This window comes from Capsicum annuum, chromosome 8, assembly GCF_002878395.1.
Source record: "Capsicum annuum cultivar UCD-10X-F1 chromosome 8, UCD10Xv1.1, whole genome shotgun sequence".
NCBI lineage: Eukaryota > Viridiplantae > Streptophyta > Magnoliopsida > Solanales > Solanaceae > Capsicum > Capsicum annuum.
Genome location: NC_061118.1, coordinates 171,423,118 through 171,441,648, shown reverse-complemented (window position 1 = coordinate 171,441,648; position 18,531 = coordinate 171,423,118). Strand labels below are relative to the sequence as shown.

Sequence of the window (18,531 nt, the reverse complement as noted above, 5' to 3'; positions counted from 1 at the left end):
TATTGTAAACTTATCAATCCTTTTTAACGAAAAAAAACCTACTACTATTAATTATTCTAAAAGTCAAGCTAGAAGAGAAATTGAGGTTAAAAAAAATTTAAATGATGATTTTTGCCTCATTTGTTTGCTTTTAATCTGAATGATTTAAACATTAATTCATCAAGTATGTCTATTTTTTTTTTTACTAAAAGATTTCATAATGAATTTAAAAGAGTCAAACAATTTAGATCTATAACACATACAATACAACAAAATTTAAGTAATAGTCAAAACAAACATTGTATTTTAACTAAGAACACAATACAATATAATATATAACAACCATTCCAACAGAGCTAACCACTCAGTGTTAAATAATCTAAGGTAATTATCAATTTGGAGGTGAGTTTGTGAGAAAGTGATGGTGATTTATTATCAATCTAATTACACAATTGACAACATAACAATAAAGTGAGTTGTACAAAAATTGAATCAAAGAAATGAAAATATTAAGAAGTAAAAATAACTATTTCTTATCCACGTTATTAAATAATAATAAAAAAAATTTAGACTCTTATATGCTCTGTATTAGGATACCATCGATTGTGACTGAGAAAAGAGGACTCCTATAATATACTAAAAAGAACTCTCACCTTAATTTTCATTCTGCAAATTAAAAATATTTTGACAAATAATCTAGTGTTGCCAAAATCACGTGTTTGTTTTGCCCAAAAAGATAATATTATAGGACTCCTACCATATGTATAATTTTTACACTGTCAAAAATAATGAAAACTTATTCTTGTACGTTTTTGTTTTGTGCCAAAAATAGGATAACGTTTGTTAGAACTCCTATTATATGTCTAGTTTACAAAAACTAATGGGGATTTTTTATTTTCTAAATATAATAAGAGAAATAGTAAATGACAGTTTTGTCTAAAGAAGTATTTTTTAATGAAGGACAAAAAATTCAAATCACTTTTCTAAAAGTCTTCATACCTTTAATATATAGATAAATTACTTATAGCCACACCTTAAGTTACTGTTATTAATTAAAATCTCATTCATCTAAACTAATTACAAAAATTCCTTTTTACTCAAAATAGTTGTCTCTTTTATGATACATCTAAAAAAACCACCCACATCCCCTTACTGTGCAACAAATCAAGCCCTAAAATCATAAAATATATCCCACGATTTTCTCAACTCACCCATTTTGAATTTCCACCATGTTCTCATTTTCATCTTCTACTTCAACATTCAAGTTACAACTTCCATTAACTTTCTTTTGAATTTCCACCATGCTCTTATCTATTACTCAATTCGATCTAACAACTCCATCTTTCTATCATTAACTTTCTTTTTTAATTTCCACCATTTCATTATGATATGAACGATATTGATTTTCGTGAAAATAGATTGAAATATCAAAACTTTTTGGACAAAATGGCTATGATATTTAAGCAAAACTTTTGATTGTTTTTATTACAATTTCTATAAATTAATTTTCGTCCATCTGTTAGACTAATTGTAGTTTTATATCTTAGTGTAAATTATATAATGTATCAGATATTTTAAAAAGTAAGTCAAGTATAATGCAAACTTAATTACAGTGGTGTATCTCAACCAAAATAATTTAATGTATCAGAAACTTAAATTAACAATACAATAGTAGATATAATAATATTGTATTTGCATATAAAGTAATGTATCATAAGATATTAGCTTTTAATACAATGTATCAGATAATTTTTACACATATAAAGTATTAAGCAAAAAATATAATAATGTATTAGTAACCACAAATAAATGTAATGTGTCATGAACTGTAGTGCATCATGAACTCAATATTATTAAATGAGATATTTGTTATCATAATACAATATATCATAAGTTTTTACATAATAGGAAAACTTATGATATTTGTTATCATAAGTTATTAAATGATGTATATTAGGTAATGTAAACATCAATTTCTTTAATTAAGTGCATTAATTGTTCAACTGTAGGCTTAATTACCGTCTCTTTCCGTTTTTAATCATAATTAAAGATTTATTAATGTATCATAAACTAATGTATCATGATGTTAACTAATGTATCATATCTGGGATTTTATGTAATTATTATAAAAGTAGGTAGAGGGAGTAATTATGTAGTAAAGTGTTGGGATTTATTTTGTTTACCCTAAATATATTATGGATATCGATGTAGCTAACTTTAAAAATTATGCATAATATTATACATCACTACAATTTACAATAGATTATACTTAAATTTATTCACCTCTAGTTCAATGAAACTGATACACATCTTTATCATTTATAGGCTCAAAAAACATACACAATATCTTCCACCATTAACCTCCATTATTTATTAAGTTTTTTCTAAGTTGGACGTCTTATTATCATCTTATAAATAATGTTGGATAATTTCGTGTGCAATTAGAAGTATTAAAATAAATAAGAAAAAGATTTATAGAAGGAAAATCTTACTCAATCATACTTATATTTTTAAGTTTTCAACCGGGATTTTTTTTAATTCTACATTCCAAATCATGTCTGTGTTTGAGATCATAATAATAAGATTTTTATTTTTTTTCTTTAAAAAAAATGCTACTTGACAGAATTTACCATTCTTAAATATGTTCAAAATTACAATAATGAGTTAAGTCTAAAGAAAATCTCTCAAATTAGTGTATGTATGAAAATAAGTTTAAGAGGAAAAGAAATCACATTGCGATTGTGAAGATGATAAAATTATATATTATGCTATATATGAATTTTAAAAGAGTTTGAACCATTACTAAATTTCAAAATTTTATATATAAACAATCTGGAACAATACTCCTACTTAGCGTGAAAAGTTGACAAGTGTCTCAAATTTTTAAAATTTATATTCATGTACAATAATAAGTAAAGAAAATATTAGTTCTGTTAAGCAAAAAATGTAGAGTCAAAAAATTAAAGCAGCAGATCTTCAAAATCTGCAACCTGCCCAACCTCATAAAATCTTTTTTCACCTAATAAGAATATTGAAGAATCAATCAATAATAATTTATATAGATTTATTCATAAATTGATTGAAGGTCTAATAGCTTTACAAAGACAATAAATTATATATTGATAAGTGATAAGTAAAAAAAGAATCATAGGATTCTTGAAACATTAAGCCTAGAAGAATTAAGTTTTCTTTCGACCATGGATGCATGCGTCTTCTTAATTGAAAAATTACCTTGAAGACACTTTTTTTCATGATCGAAACAACTAATAAGCTATGCATTTTCTGCTCAATCCCACACTCTCTCTCATAAAGTTCAGCTCTTAAGATTGATCGTTCCCTCTTTCAAAGTCCTCGTGAGGACTTCTTGATCTTCTCTCTTATAAAATCTTCTACACAATGTATCAAAGGCTCTCTGCATGCTTGTTTCTAATTATTTACCATCAAATAAGATAAAAAATACATTAATATCAAAACAATCAAATCAACGTAAAATAAAAAAAAAAAGCGCTACTATAGTGGAACAAATTTATTGTAAATGAAATTAATGAAGCAATTATTACCATCATATCCAAATACGCAATCAAGTTATCAATAAAACTTGACAAAAGAAACGAAAAAAATAGCTAGATGATTTTGTTTTTTTGTAGAAAAATACCCTATCAATATACTAAAATCGAGCATCAAGATCAAATCAATACTCAACATCTACTTTGTAAAGGGACACCACCGTGGTGTATTATCAACAAAATCCCCTTATTGATCATCTTGAGGAATGATATCGAGCCACTTTCTTTTTCGAATTTCTCACAAGACTTCTTACTCCAAAGTGAAAAGTACCATGATAACGTGTAGATCTTTTTTCATGTCTTCTCTAAAAAGTTGAGTTAAAAGATTTCATGTACATAAAAGAAAGGTCAAACTCATCGATAGGACTTCAAAGTTGTTCCGAAAATTCACATAAGCCCCTAAACTAAGGCCTGTACCTATCAGACCCCTCAAGTGCTAAAATTAGTACCTATCAGGCACAAAATGTTGAGTTGGCAAGGAGAGTATGTTACACTCTCCTTGGGCGCGTGAATAGTAAATTAAATAATATTTTGCTTTATTTTTAATTAAAAAATTTATATTTAAATTATTTTATTAATATTATTTTTAATTATTATAATTTCTTGATAAAAAAAAAGCACAACCCCCCCCCTTTCATCGTCTTATTCACTGCCCCCCCTTCATCGTCTTCTTCGCATCCCCCATCATCTTCTTCACAACCCTTTGTCATCATCGTCTTTCTTTACAAACCACGACCTCAGTCATCATCTTCTTTAGCCATTTTCGAATGCATTTTTCAGCGAGACTCGCCGGAAAATTAACTTCAAAATTTCAGGATTGTTCAAAATTACATGTTTATGAACTTAAATAACTCAAATTCAATATAATGGAGAATGGTATCCTTGATGGACAAAGTATCATGAGAACTTTTTTTTTTTTTTTCCTTTAGTTCTGCAGCTTGCTGAAAGTGGAGATTTTTTTTATTTTTTTTTTAAAGTTTTGCCTCCTTCTTGCAGAAAAATGGAGAAGAAGAATGGAAGGGTGAAGGGAGGGGGAGCGGGTGTATCAGCGTGTGTGAGTGTATTTTTTTTTTTTTTTAAAATCATCTTTGATAAATAATGGAGAAGAGAATGGTGGAAGGGGTGGCGTGGGGGGTGGGGGGGTTGAAGGGGACTGGTGGGTTGGGGGGGGGGAATTTGACCTTTTAAAAAAAAAATTATAATTAATTTTTCATAATTAATGGATCATAATGCCACGTGGCAATTTCTAATTAGCTTTTTTTGCCACATCATCGCGTGTGCATTACACACACTTGACATTTTAGCTGATTGGCCAAAAAATGTTCAATAGGAACAAAATTGGGGGGTTTAGGAGTTTGATATGTACAAAACTTAATTTAGGGCCTAAGTGAATTTTAGGGACTAGTTTAAGAGGCTATCGATGAATTTGGCCTAAAAGAACAATACGAAAGCAAGTATCTAGGACCAGGTTAACTTGTAACGTGAGAAAAGAAAAAGACTATCATGAGGCATTCAAGTTGTTATATTTAATTTAATTAAGGAAAGAATTTGTAGAAAATATAATTATAAACCTATAGAAATCCTAAATTTTAGGACTTGTTCAACCGACTTCTTCTCAAAGATTTTTTTTTTATATATTTTTTAATTAGAGAAAATAAATAAAAAGTTAATTTTATCTATTGCGGAGACAATTTTATATTTTTCTAAGGGTCTTCAAATTTTTAATATATTATAGATACAAGATGATCCTTCATGAATTGGCTAATTTTGGTAAGAGCTTGTATGATTCTTTTTTTTTTAAAAAAAAAAAAAGTTGACAAGCTTCTTGCAGCATGTTGAGTATCTTGTTGCTCTTTTTCTTCGCAAACATTTCTTAACTGAAGCAATATTAAATAGCATTCGCAAATAATAAACAGAATCCAATATTTCATAAAATGTTGTCTAATCCTAAATTCTTTTTTTTTTTTTTTCAAAAATGCTTATTTTTAAAAAAATGAGTTTGGCCAAATGTTTGAAAGAAAAAAAGTGTCTCTAGAGAGATCACCACTAAAATGATAATATAAAAATGCCTCAAAATCTTCTTTTTTTTTTTAATCCATCAAGGCGGTAAACATAAATTCAAAGAGCAGAAAAAGAAATAAAGCTAAAAAATATAGTTTTTTCTTAAAAATGCTTGTGACAAAAATATACTTAGAAACACTTTTAAAAAGTTTGGTCAAACATTAATTGTTGCTCAAAATTCAAAAGGTTTTCAAATTTATTGGTCAAACGCTAGTTCTCACCAAAAGTCTTTTTTTTGTTTGTAAAACACTTACGAAAAAAGCATTTTTTTCCTAGAAAAAAAATTGATTTTAGAAGCTTGACAAATAGGCCACAACAAAAGTTACTAATTCTGATTAATGTTAATAAAATCAACTAAAAGAAAATTATTACGTGCTAGAGATAGTAATTGTCAACCATGAGAATAATGCTGATCTTGTCATATTCTGTTTATTTATGTGGTATTACTGAAAAGTAAATAGATATTAGCAGACTTTGGTATATAAATACCAAGGTCGGGCAGAATCTGGGTCAGAACATAACTGGTTCGAGAAGGTTCATCTGGCCAAAAGAAGTTTTTAGACTCGCAGTGTAAAATATTTTAAATTCTTAAATAAGAACTACTAACATGAAACAGAACTTCAAAGTGGCATCATCCGAAAAGGCCATAAGGTGCAAATAATCATTACTAGGTAGGTGGGTCAAGAATTAAGCAGGCTTGATTGCATGTCCATAGGCCTGACCAACTGATCACTTTTCGGTCCGTCTTTGAAAAACAGCCATTGTTATGGAGTTGCACATTTCACACGTGAAATTCCAGGACATCTGTGAATTTAACCACGTCCATCTTTAAGCTTAATGTTAGGTGCAAAATGCTTCGGTTTGCTGCTAAGAATCTACAATAGTATCGCTTTTAACAATGATCCGATTTCATATCATGAAGTCCAGAAAATACAAAATCTCTGTCATTCTACAAAACAAATGCTTGTGAACTATCTTGCAAAAAAATATGTAAGTATATACCAATCTTACTTACAGCTGCAACTTTCTTCACTATGCAACATTCTCACGCTATAGAACAAAGAATACTATGTTACACCAATGAGGTGGCTCAATAAATTACAAAATGAATCAACTATAATACTCTACACAACAAACTGAACGAAAAGAGACCGCCGTGTGTATGTACAAACCTCAATTTGCACAGCAGCTCAGCAAGGATCCGTACCAAGCTTCAGCTACAAGGTGACCTTGACTCGTAGCATTTCCAAAATTGTGCTCGTAGGAGAATACAAAGCTCAACGTTGCGGAGCTTAAGCAAGAATGCTCAGCCACAAAGCAAAACAAAAAGTAAACTGTCAGCTGAGGATGCAGCTTCAACTTTTGCAGTCGAGATCTAGAATCTATATCAACGAGATGATATCAGTGGAAATAGTTTGAATCATTCAACATTATGTAAGGTCCATCCTCCATAACTTTTATATCTTCTCCATCATACCACGATATATTTCCTGCATAAATCAATGTATTAGTAGCACAAACATGCAATAAACTTTAGTAGTAAAAATATATTGAGTCCTCAAATTGGAGTTCCAAGTCTAGCTTCTGGAGAAGCATTTCTAAGAACATAACGTGAACTCCAGGCCTGAACTTTTACTGAAGTACAGTAACATCAAAATTAATGCCAACGGGTACTTAAAAATTTCTTCTCATCAATAGCTCATGGGAGTCGCAGCATCTAATTGTTGTCAAAGTTCGAGTAAAATCATACAGAGTACTAGGTTCGGTTAGTTTATTTGTGTTTCCTTACCATCTTTATTGGAATCAGGAAAGCACGACGTAACCAAATTTAGAAGTTTCTTCAAAAATAAGTGGTTAAGTTGACCTTAAGTAGGATAATTACACCCAAGTCAACATACGTTTTTAAGTGTTGCAGACAGAAAGATCCAATGCCATACTTTTTAGAAGATTTTAGATTGCATGATATCAAGTATATACATACATCAAGATGAGGAGCACACAATTTATATGACTGAATAGTGGTTACATGCTTCAGCTACAATTTTTACCTGGTGGATTCGCTGGTTCTTGTTCTCTAGTCACATGGAGTACAATTGTTCCTGAAAGCACTGTGATAAATCCACACATCTCAGATACTATGCTGCTAGCATTTTGTCCAGCCCAGTCCTGAAAAGCAATATGACAAAGTAAGTGAATGAATGATGGGTTTCATATACTCTTATACATATTGATAGAGGACCACAACAAAGAATAGCTTCACTTGACAACATACCTTGAACATTATTGCACTTGCAATGATGGTCAAAGTGGTGAACATTACATAATATACTGGAGAAACAATTGCAGCATTGAATGTATCCAGTGCCTATCCAAATGATGCATAAATGTTAGAAAATGCTTCAAACACCCCAAAAAGAAGTATGTGAATGATCCTGAAATATCATGCTTATCGCTAAACTGCAAAACCAAAAATTAGGCTAATAATATGCACTTATCATTAACTGCACTTCGTAATGGTCAAGGAGGATCTCAAAGTTCGTGTAATAAGGAAAATCTTAATATGAATCCTTTTGCTAGATCCCAACCAGAACACCTGTTTTAGATATTAACACAGCTCACATATCAAGCAGGCAAGAAAGGGAAACAATTCTCTGTTTTATATTTGCGTCATTAACAAAAAATACCGTGCAAGAATTGATATCATTATATGGAAGGTTAAAACCAAATAACTACTATAATTTTCATCAGAGATATTGACATCATATACACATGATGTATGATCTGGGCTAGTCCTGATTTTAACGTAAAGGATAAGCGTGCAATAGTTTAAGAGAATGGGAATTCATGCTAGTGAAGGCAATGCAAATGACCGATCAGATGAATTACTGCATATTTCAGTCAAGCTGGGAAAGCACCATACTGACATTACCTTGTTTAGATAATTCAACTGCATGACGACACAGATTACCGCAACAGCTAGAAAAAACCAAGTCTGTGGATATGCAATCTGACTAATTCCTTCCAAAGTAAGTTTAATTGCAATTCCAATAGCCTTTATGCTGACAACCTGCAAATACTATAAATTAGAAAAAAAAAAAAACTACAGAAAAATCTTGAGAGGGTGTTCACATGTGCACTTGAAGTAGCCTAGAAGAAACATAATTACCGTAAGTGCACCCATTAAGGAACATATTCCCAAATATACTAGCACGTTTGTCTGCCCATAACGAGGCTCAAAATGCAACATCAAAGCTACTACTATGGATATTGTTGCTGCTACATAAATCACAAATGCTGCAGAGGAAAGCAGAGAGGAGAAATTAGTAATGAGCTCTGCACGAGGAGAAACATGATAATCTACAGCAAGATAAACAGGAAAAAACACTAAAAGTCCAGACCTGGTTGAATTGCCAAAATCCAGATTTCTAGTACAGAAGTTGGCATATGCTCCTGAGGTGCATGTATAACAATTACCACGGATCCTACAATGCACAATATGCATCCCACCACACCTAATCGTTGTAATCGTTCCCTCAACATAAAGTGTGCCAAGACAGCACTGTTCAGATTCACCAAGGTTAGATATATGGAAAAAATCAGCAGGATTTCATTGTCAGAGTTTTAAAACAGCTCATAAGACTTCAAAATCTCACCTGATAATTATACTCAATGCACCAAGAGGGGTCACAAGAACTGCTGGAGCATAAATATACGCCACAAAATTGGAGACCTCCCCAACAATCACTGCATATCAAAATCCAAATGACATTAAGACTACAACAAAGCGTTACTATCCCTGAATGAGGTTTACTCATGGAGACAACACGTGATCCACTTACTCGTAATCATGCCTGCCCACCAAAGGGGTTCACGCAAATAAGTATACCCTCCAACTCCTGCAGTGAGATTACAATCATTAATAACTGTTTAACCAGGTGAATTGAAGTTGACAGAGGACATAATGAGGAAAAAGGATACTAAATAAAATGTTTAACGTTCTGCTGCTAATTAAAGTACTATGGCACACTAGACTGCAGTCTGAAAAACATAACGGTATAAACTTTCAATCAAAATATGCTCAGCTAGAAGTACATTCATAGATTACTCCATGTGAACTCATAAGTACTTCATGAATAAAAGCTTCAGCTCTCACTATAATGTCCAATCACAAACGATATTGAATCCACCACATGAATGAGTAACAACAACAACAACAGAATAGCCAATATACTCCCACCAAGTGGGGCCTGGGACATGAATGAATAAAATCCTAGTAAACATAGCTCTAGTTGTATGTCAATAGCAATGTTTACCACACTGTGTCTAACAACACAATTAAGGAACAAAGCACTATACACCCTTAAAAAAGATTGTCATAATCAATCAAAGTAGAACCAACATAAATACAACAAATTGAATACAGTTTCCCCCCATATTAAGGTACAATGTCATAAACATGCTTAGATAAGTACTATACAGAGTAGCAACATTTACCAAATAAAGAATTCTAAATGCAGTACGCTCTTTCACTAATATAATTTTGCCTATGTGAAATTCACGAAGCATAGTTGGTTCTAAACCATGATAAAGGAGAAGGTATGGTCAGTGTAAAGTAATCCGACTACAATGAATCTTTTGAATATCGAACAGGCCTCAATAGAGAAGAATGGATATGACGGTTCATAAGCCAAATAATTCGCAGTAGGTTAATATATTCTTTCACTAATATCACACACACAAAGCAGTTTCTCAACTCAATTCCACCCTTACACTCTGTTTGGATGGTTGTTACATATTGTTTCATAGTATATAGTATTGTATTATACTGTATGGTACTATATTGTTTTAATGAATAAAATGTTCGGATAGATTGTATTACAACCTACGTGTACGAGGTAGAGCTACTATAAAAAGGCAGGGTAAATGATAATCTAAGATTATTAAATAATAGTAAGTAAACACAAAACGAGAAACAAAAAATGTAACCACGCGACCACACCAAATCAATCGTTACACAAAATGAGACTTTTCCTTGTTACCTACCTCTCTAGGGATTTAACAATTCGATACAGTAAAATTTTAAGACTAACAACCAAAACAAACATTGCATTTGAACTAACAACACAATACACTACAACAATAGTTTCCAACGATCCAAGCAAGCTGTTATTCGCTGGAATTTGTGCATCCGCTCAAGTACTGCAATTTCAAATTTCAATCCAGGAGCAATTACATGTACACAAATTATGAATAAATAAGAAATCAAGCAAACGAACAGATTTTACGATTTCATCAATCAATAAATTGACTAATAAGCTGAAGTTAAGATCCAACACAAGGAGAGAAAACGAGATTTTCGTTATTCATACCTGCTGGAGTACCAGCAGCAGCAGCACGCTTGAGACCTTTCTTCTTCAAAATAAAACTCGTTCCAATAAACAAGCTTGAAACAATTGCTAGAACTAAACCCGTTGTGTTCTCCGAAAACCCCATCTACATATGTATTCTTCAATAAATAAATATACACAATGGTATACTCAAAGCTAGACAAATAATTGCTCCACTATACTCTTCCTACTTATTCTGAAAAAAATAAATACGCAATCCGTCAAAAATGTAAACACATACAGAATCTAAAAGAATATATGTTCCACAAAATTACTGTATGTTGGGAATTTGGGAGAGGGAGATGTGAAACAATTGAATAACAAATTATAAGTATCAGAGAATTCTCTTCTCCCTCCCCCAAAAAAACCCAAAGCTTCAGTAATATGGTCTTGCTTCTTCGAAGTTTACTTTACTGTAACGCGGGGACTCTTTTCTTTTTATTACACGTGAAACAGGGAGCAAACTAACGCCGTTAAATATTGAAGCTATGGCTACTGTGGAAAATGCTGGTATTAACGGTAACGACTCTACCGACTAGGAAGGATACGTCACCAGACAAGCAAAAAGCGTGTGAGCTGTGTCCCAACTCACCCTAATCAACCTACTGCTGCTGCATATTCCTCGGTCTCTAAATTATATGCTACTTTTCACCATTTCTCTGAATCGTATTAGCTTTTAATGTATATTTAAAAATGGTCTAAGAATATCTAGACTGAAACTATAATTATCAGTGTCAAATGGACAGGTTGGATTGACATTAAAAATATTAAATGGGTTGAATTGGGTCATGACCCGTTAAAATAAATTGAATTGAAATGGGTAAAAATCGGGTTGGATCTTCACCCGTCTAATTTAATCCAATTAATCAAAAAAATATTAACATATTAATAATATCCCTTGTAAAGAAAATAAATTTGAATGGATTTGAAAAATTGGGTGAATGGCTAGGGAGTAGGGTAAGAATATTTTTTTAAAATTTAAGTTTTTTAAAAATAAAATTGATTTTTTAGGGAGGGGTGTGGGGTAGGAGGGGTGGGTTTTAGGAACGGGTTGAGGTCAATTTATCAAAAAAAAAAAAAAAAAAAATTAAAAAAAAAAATCTTAAAAAAAAATTGGGAGCGGGCGGGGTGTGGGTGTGGAGGGTAGGGGTTAGGGAAAGGATGGGGATTGGGGTAAATAATTTTTATTAAAAAAAAAATACTCTCTCTGTTCGTTTTAGTTGATCCTCTTTCTAAAAATATTTTTTTTCAATTTAGTTGTCCCTTTGATGAAATCAAGAGGATTTTATTTTGTTCTTTCAATATTACTCTCAACATTAAATAACTAAACAAAGTTTATTTACTCAAATTCATATTTTCAATGCATAATTAATAGGGTTATTTTAGTAAAATAAGCCTCTATTAAATAATTTCTTAAGGGGTGTGTCAAATCAATAAGGGTCAACTAAAATAAAACGGAGGGAGTATACGGTTTTTTTTTAGGAGGGGGGAGGGGGGAAGGAGGGATATGTCGTATGGGGAAAGCGGGTGTGGGGGTGTAGTGAGTAGGGAGAGATGGGGGGTGGGGTAAGATTAATTTTTTTGTTAAAAAAGAATTATTTATATACTTTTTGTTAAAAAAAGAATTATTTATATACTTTTAAAATCAAAATTAAAAGATTTTTAATTTTTTAGGACCGGGTTTCGGGGTAGGAAGGGGAGAATGGAAATGAGGTAGGGTGGGGACAAGATAGAAAATTTATAAAGAGCTTTTTAAGAAATAAAAATAATTTATTTAAGGGGGCGGGGTGGGGGTGGGGTAAGTTGGTTTTGTTGGGGTTGGGGTAACGTGGGGGTGAGGTGCGGTAGGTGATTTTGAGAGTGGGAGGACATATTGTCACTTTTTTCCCCTACTTTTATTAAGAAAATAATTTTTCTATTAAACATGTTGAAATAGAGATTGATTGGGTTTATTTGGACCCAATTTGAAAATGAGTTGAGACTTAACGGGTCGAGATTTACCCAATAACAAATTATCTTGAACCCAACCCATTAAGTTTTGGGGGAGTTGGATGGGTCAATTCAATTTGGGTTCATTTTGACACCCCTAGTTTTGACAAATCAAAAGACTTCGGGTAGTTTGGTAGGATATATAAGAATAATATAAAATATAATGTATTAATAATGTTTGTGATAATGTAAGTATTAGTTACGTTGAGATTATTTATTATGCAGTGTTTGATTTGATATTTTAAAAAAAATTGCATTGCATATTTTTAAATAAGCGTTATTTACAAAAAAATACCCTCTACAAATATAATAAAAAAGTGTGAAAAAGATTGTAAAGCGCTATTATATCTTTAGTATGCTAATGCATGCATTAATGTCTATTGTACTGCTAATATCAAAAAAATTTCATGTATTAATTATGTACAACATATTGACAAAGTATAGCAAATAAAATATTATTAATATACACAGAGGCAGAGCTAGGATTTCAACGAAGGGGGTCCATATTCAAAGAAAACTTAGAATTTCAACTAAGGGAATTCCATATTTAAAGAAAACTTAGTCGAAGGAGGTTCAACACCTACTATAATCATATAAAAAATAATTTTAATCATATATAAATAGTATATTTTTTCGTCGAAGGGAATTCGACCGAACCCCAAAAGGCTTGCGCTGCCCCTAAATACACAAAGTAATGAATTAATTCTTTTTTCAAATACATTCCAAAGACCCCTGATAATTCTTGTGTTCAATTTCAAACGACTACAAACTAAACAATTTCAAAAACAACAATACCTTGTTAAATGCGTTTGGACTTTGGACCAATGTGCTTAAAAGTAGTTGGATCATGGATGTACATTTCTTTTAGCAAACCATAGATTTTATAGGAAAAAAATTGAAATATACAATTTTTAAATTGTATATTGCAATTCATATCAATATTTCTTAAAAAAAGCAATTAATAGTATTTTTTTTTTTTAAAAAAAAAAGATGCTTTAATAGCAGTTTTAAAATAAAAATAGAATATCAATCAATTCATATTCTCTCAAAACAGTAAAATACTAAAAAGGGAATAAATCTTTTACAAAATAGAATATCAATCATTCTATATTTCTCATAAAACAGTTACTTCTCTCTTCTACTTTTTCACAATTAAAATGGATTCTTCTTCTTCTTCATTTGAATTTTGCTAAATCAATATTCGCCAAATAAGAATTTAAATTGGAAAGCAACCCAAATTCTCCCAAACTGTTGATCTTATTCGTCGAATTTTATTTTTTTTTGTTAAAATACAAATTCACTCATTTAGATTGCAATAGATCATCGTTTCATATTCTTAAAACGATTGGTGTTGTTTATAGATTTAGTGGACTCCACATGATTCACCATTTTCACTTTGAACATGTTGTATATATAGATCGGTTGATTTACCATTTACATACAACTTTTGCATACACTATCTTTAAATATGTATATAAACACGAGTTAGTTTCATACTAATAAGTTAAGATATTTAGTGGGCTCCATATGATTTCACCATTTTCAATACATTAAAAACTGATTTCATATAAATTGATTTACTACTTTCATACACTTTTTTGTAGTATATATAAACTGATTTATCTTTTGCATATATTATTTTTGGGTGTATGAAATGTGTATACAAATTAATTTTATAATGATAAGTTTACCTACTGATGTAAATTTTATATAATTTGTTATTTTTATACTTAAAAAATAAATTTTAATATTACACTACCGTTATCTACATCAAAAATTAAATAGTTGTCTAGAGAACGTTGTAAAAAACGAAAAGTGAAGAAATTATATATAAAATTTGATTTGTTGCATAGTCTTTTAATGAAGACAAAATGTATAATCAACATACCTTCACATTGAGAATATCTAGATGTGTGTTTATACGTATATCCTATGTTAGGTGCTATAAAACATATATGAAAATAATATTTTACTCGCATATAGATCTAATATTTTAATTTAAAATAATTGAATAGTGTTTGATACATGTTTTTTTTTTGTGTAACTTGTCTTCCGAAATTTATTTAATTAACTAATTCGAATTTGCCTCATGTAACATTAAAGGAGATGGCATTTATCGACTCCTTATAGTCTCAATCCAATTCTAAATTCACGATGAAGCCAACCAAAGCATGAGATGTTCTATGACACAAGAAGTCATGCCAATTAAGTTTGATTATTCATTATTAATATAAAATTTTGAAACTCATCACAGTAGTGTACTTCTTTTGCAACTATCAACTATTATTACGTGTTAATAAATTAATTTTAAAATAAATAAAAGAGAAATATTTCATTGATCAATGTTTTGTTGGACTTTTCCGCTTTCATAACACAAATAGATTCAACTAATGAATTTTGCAAAATTATTTAAGTAATAGACTCAAGGGATGAATCCATGACTAAAATATAGTAAAAACTGGTTGGTTTTGAAAGCCAAAGCAAATCTGAACTTAATTATTTCCAATGGAATAAAGCATGACAAACAGTTACAGACTTATAGAGTAGAATTTTTATTAAAGAAGTTTAAAATATAAAAGATTAAACCCCCTAAAAAGTCAACAGTTATTCAACACCTATTATATTTATCAAAAAAAATATTATTATATATAAATAATATAAATTTTCATCAAAGAAAGTAAATGAAAATATTCAAGATGCCATGAAGTAGTGCACGCATAAAGTTCATTAATGAATATTGTGTAACCAACACATAAGTAAATGGAATAAGCAAATTCATAAAGCTTAATTTCACGTATAACCAAAATTTATATCCGTGTAATAGGTAGATAGATAAATAGATTAAAATCGATTTATAATGAATAACACCCTTGATTCACCTTCAAACTTAATTACTAAGTGTCAAGCTGAAAGAATCGAATATACTCTTAGGGTCGTTTGGTACATCGGTTAGAATAATTTGGGAAATCCCATATAGGACTATTTTATTTCACTCTTCGTATGGGCGTCTTAGTACAACTGATGGGATAAAATTGTGTAGAGATTAAATAATACCTTATACCCAATATGAGATAAAGTTAATCTCAAACTTTATTTCAATATTATTTTTCTTGTCCCTCTTACCAATGACATTTATTTTTATAGGTTCACCATTCAAATAAAAGTTATGTATATCAAAATTTGACATTTAATTATAATCTTATATTTCAACTCAACAAATAAGTTTAATACAAAAAGATCAACTATAGTACTAAAGAATAATAATTCAAAAGATGATTAAATAACATAATTAAAATTATGTCACAATTAAACAAAGAGAGGGAAAAAAAGAGAAAAAGGACAAAATTTTAATTTTTTTTCAACTACTTCATTCGAGGCAAACATTCTTAATTCTTCTAATTTTTCAATCAGAAATTTCCAACTGCAACAAAACTTGAGAAATTATCAAAATGAGATAATTCATTTAATTGTTAATTATGTATAATTCATATATAATTTGTAAAACTATAACTAAAAAGATAAAGATAAAAAAAGGTAGAAAAGATGATAATAATAAATGCAGAAGACAACTTGAATCAAAATCAAAATAAAACGAAAAAGTAGAAGAAGGCTATGTCTCTTGTTTGATCTAAAAATATTACTTAAATAGAATGGTAGAAATTTTAATTAATTTAAAGTGTTTAATATTATGATTTGTTACCTAGATCAAATAATCAGACATAAAAAGCTACAAATATCGTAAATGTTATGATATTAATGTATATCAATTATAGTGAATATCTATCAAGATATACTTGATGTCTATGAAGATTTGAAATATCTATCTTTTACTCAGAAATTAGGAGCAAATTTTCCTTATAAACAGAAGGGCTTCCTTCATTGTAAATCATCTCTCAAGAGAAATAACAATTACTCTCTTCTCTATCTATTCTTCTTCTTTATTCTTTTTTGTTTTATAACACGTTATCAGCACGAGACTACCGTCTCAAATTTGAAGGCTAAGGCTAAGGTATTATTATTTTTCTTCCCTTTTTCATATGTCTAACAATCTTACGAAGTGTGCGTTCTTTGCCCTTCAAAGTTCGGGCAAGAACTATATTTCATAGGTGTTGGATGTTGAAATCCACCTAGATGCTATGGGTCTTGGAGATGCCATAAAGAAATAAAATACAACATCTAGTCAAAATCCTGCTAAGGCTAGAATTTTCTTGCGTCATCATCTTGACGAAGTAATGAAAATTGAATACCTTACCACTAAGTATCCATTTGTAGTGTGGAATAACCTAAAAGAAAGGTTTGACCACTTAAAGATGGTCATCCTCCCGAAAGCACGATATGAATGGATGCATCTAAGGTTACAAGACTATAAGTCTGTTCATGAGTACAATTCTGCCATGTTCGGAATTTATTCTAAATTGAAACTATGTGGAGAGACGGTCAATGATGACGATATGATGGAAAAGACACTCTCCACTTTTCATGCTCCGAATGTCCTATTACAACAGCAATATCGAGAAAAAGTTTCAAGAAGTACACTGAACTGAATTTTCATCTTCTCGTGGCTGAACAAAATAATAATTTGTTGATGAAAAATCACTAGAATAAACTCACTGGATCTGCACCATTACCTGAGGTGAATGATGTGCATGCTCACCATGCTAAGCATGGAAAAGGTCGCAACCTTGATTGTGGACATGGTCGTGATGACCAAGAAAGAAATCCTGTTCCGGATATTACTCATTCATCAAACAAAAAGAAAAAAGATGAGAAACGTGAAGCAATTACTTGTTTCCTATGTGGTGGAAAATGACATTATTCACGTGATTGTCGTGCTCTCAAGCACTTGGTTGATCTTTACCAAGCATCACTAAAGAAGAAAGAGAGAAATTCGAGGCTAACTTTCTCTCTGAAAATAATGTTAACATCGCATACTTGGATGTAACAAACTTTTTCTAGCACCCTGAAGGAAAGATTGATTACTTGATTGGTGATGGTTCCGTAAACATGGAAGAATGAATGATTTTTATTTTATATTTTTTTTTTATTGATAAGAGTTAGTGAATAAAACATCATGTAAAAGTAATTATTTGCATGAGTATTAGTTTTTTATTAGTATTAATTAGTTTAATTATATTATTGTAGTTTATTATTGAATTAAATTGAATTCCAACTTGATCAAATATTTTTTTAATACTGTCATTATTTATTGTCGAAAAAAAAAAAGACAATGTGAACAAAAGTACAGGAATCCAAAATACGAGAATCCAAAATACTTAGGGGTCGTTTGGTTTGAGGTGTTGAAGCAAATAATCTCGGGATAAAATAATAATTTTGGGATAAAATTTTCTATTGCATGTTTAGTTGATAATATTTGGGATAACTTATCCCGGGACTATTAAATAGTCCTGGGATAAGTTATCCACTCAATTGGTGGGATAACAACCCCACCATAATTTATCCTTGGATAAATGTATGAAAGGACAAAAATACCCTCAAACTCTATTATTTTCATTTCCCTCTCTCTCACACACACACGCACGCGCGCGCAC

At 30.5% G+C, this 18,531-nt stretch overlaps 1 protein-coding gene across 2 annotated transcripts; it reads right to left on the bottom strand.

Moving 5' to 3' along the window:
• Positions 1 to 6,496: 6,496 nt before the first annotated feature.
• On the bottom strand, positions 6,497 to 11,597 carry LOC107840532 (probable magnesium transporter NIPA6). 2 transcript variants are annotated; one of them, XM_016684426.2, is made up of 10 exons: positions 11,235 to 11,433; positions 10,976 to 11,099; positions 9,446 to 9,502; positions 9,260 to 9,350; positions 9,005 to 9,165; positions 8,773 to 8,900; positions 8,536 to 8,673; positions 7,879 to 7,971; positions 7,655 to 7,772; positions 6,497 to 7,096 (listed from the first exon to the last, which is right to left on the bottom strand). In XM_016684426.2, the coding sequence occupies exons 2-10, from the start codon at positions 11,097 to 11,099 to the stop codon at positions 7,008 to 7,010; spliced, it is 999 nt and encodes a 332-aa protein (XP_016539912.2). In that variant the 5' UTR covers positions 11,235 to 11,433; the 3' UTR covers positions 6,497 to 7,007. The 2 variants fall into 2 exon arrangements, with proteins under 2 accessions (XP_016539912.2, XP_016539910.2); XM_016684424.2 differs by having other exon boundaries at positions 10,976 to 11,597.
• Between the last annotated feature and the right edge of the window lie 6,934 nt (positions 11,598 to 18,531).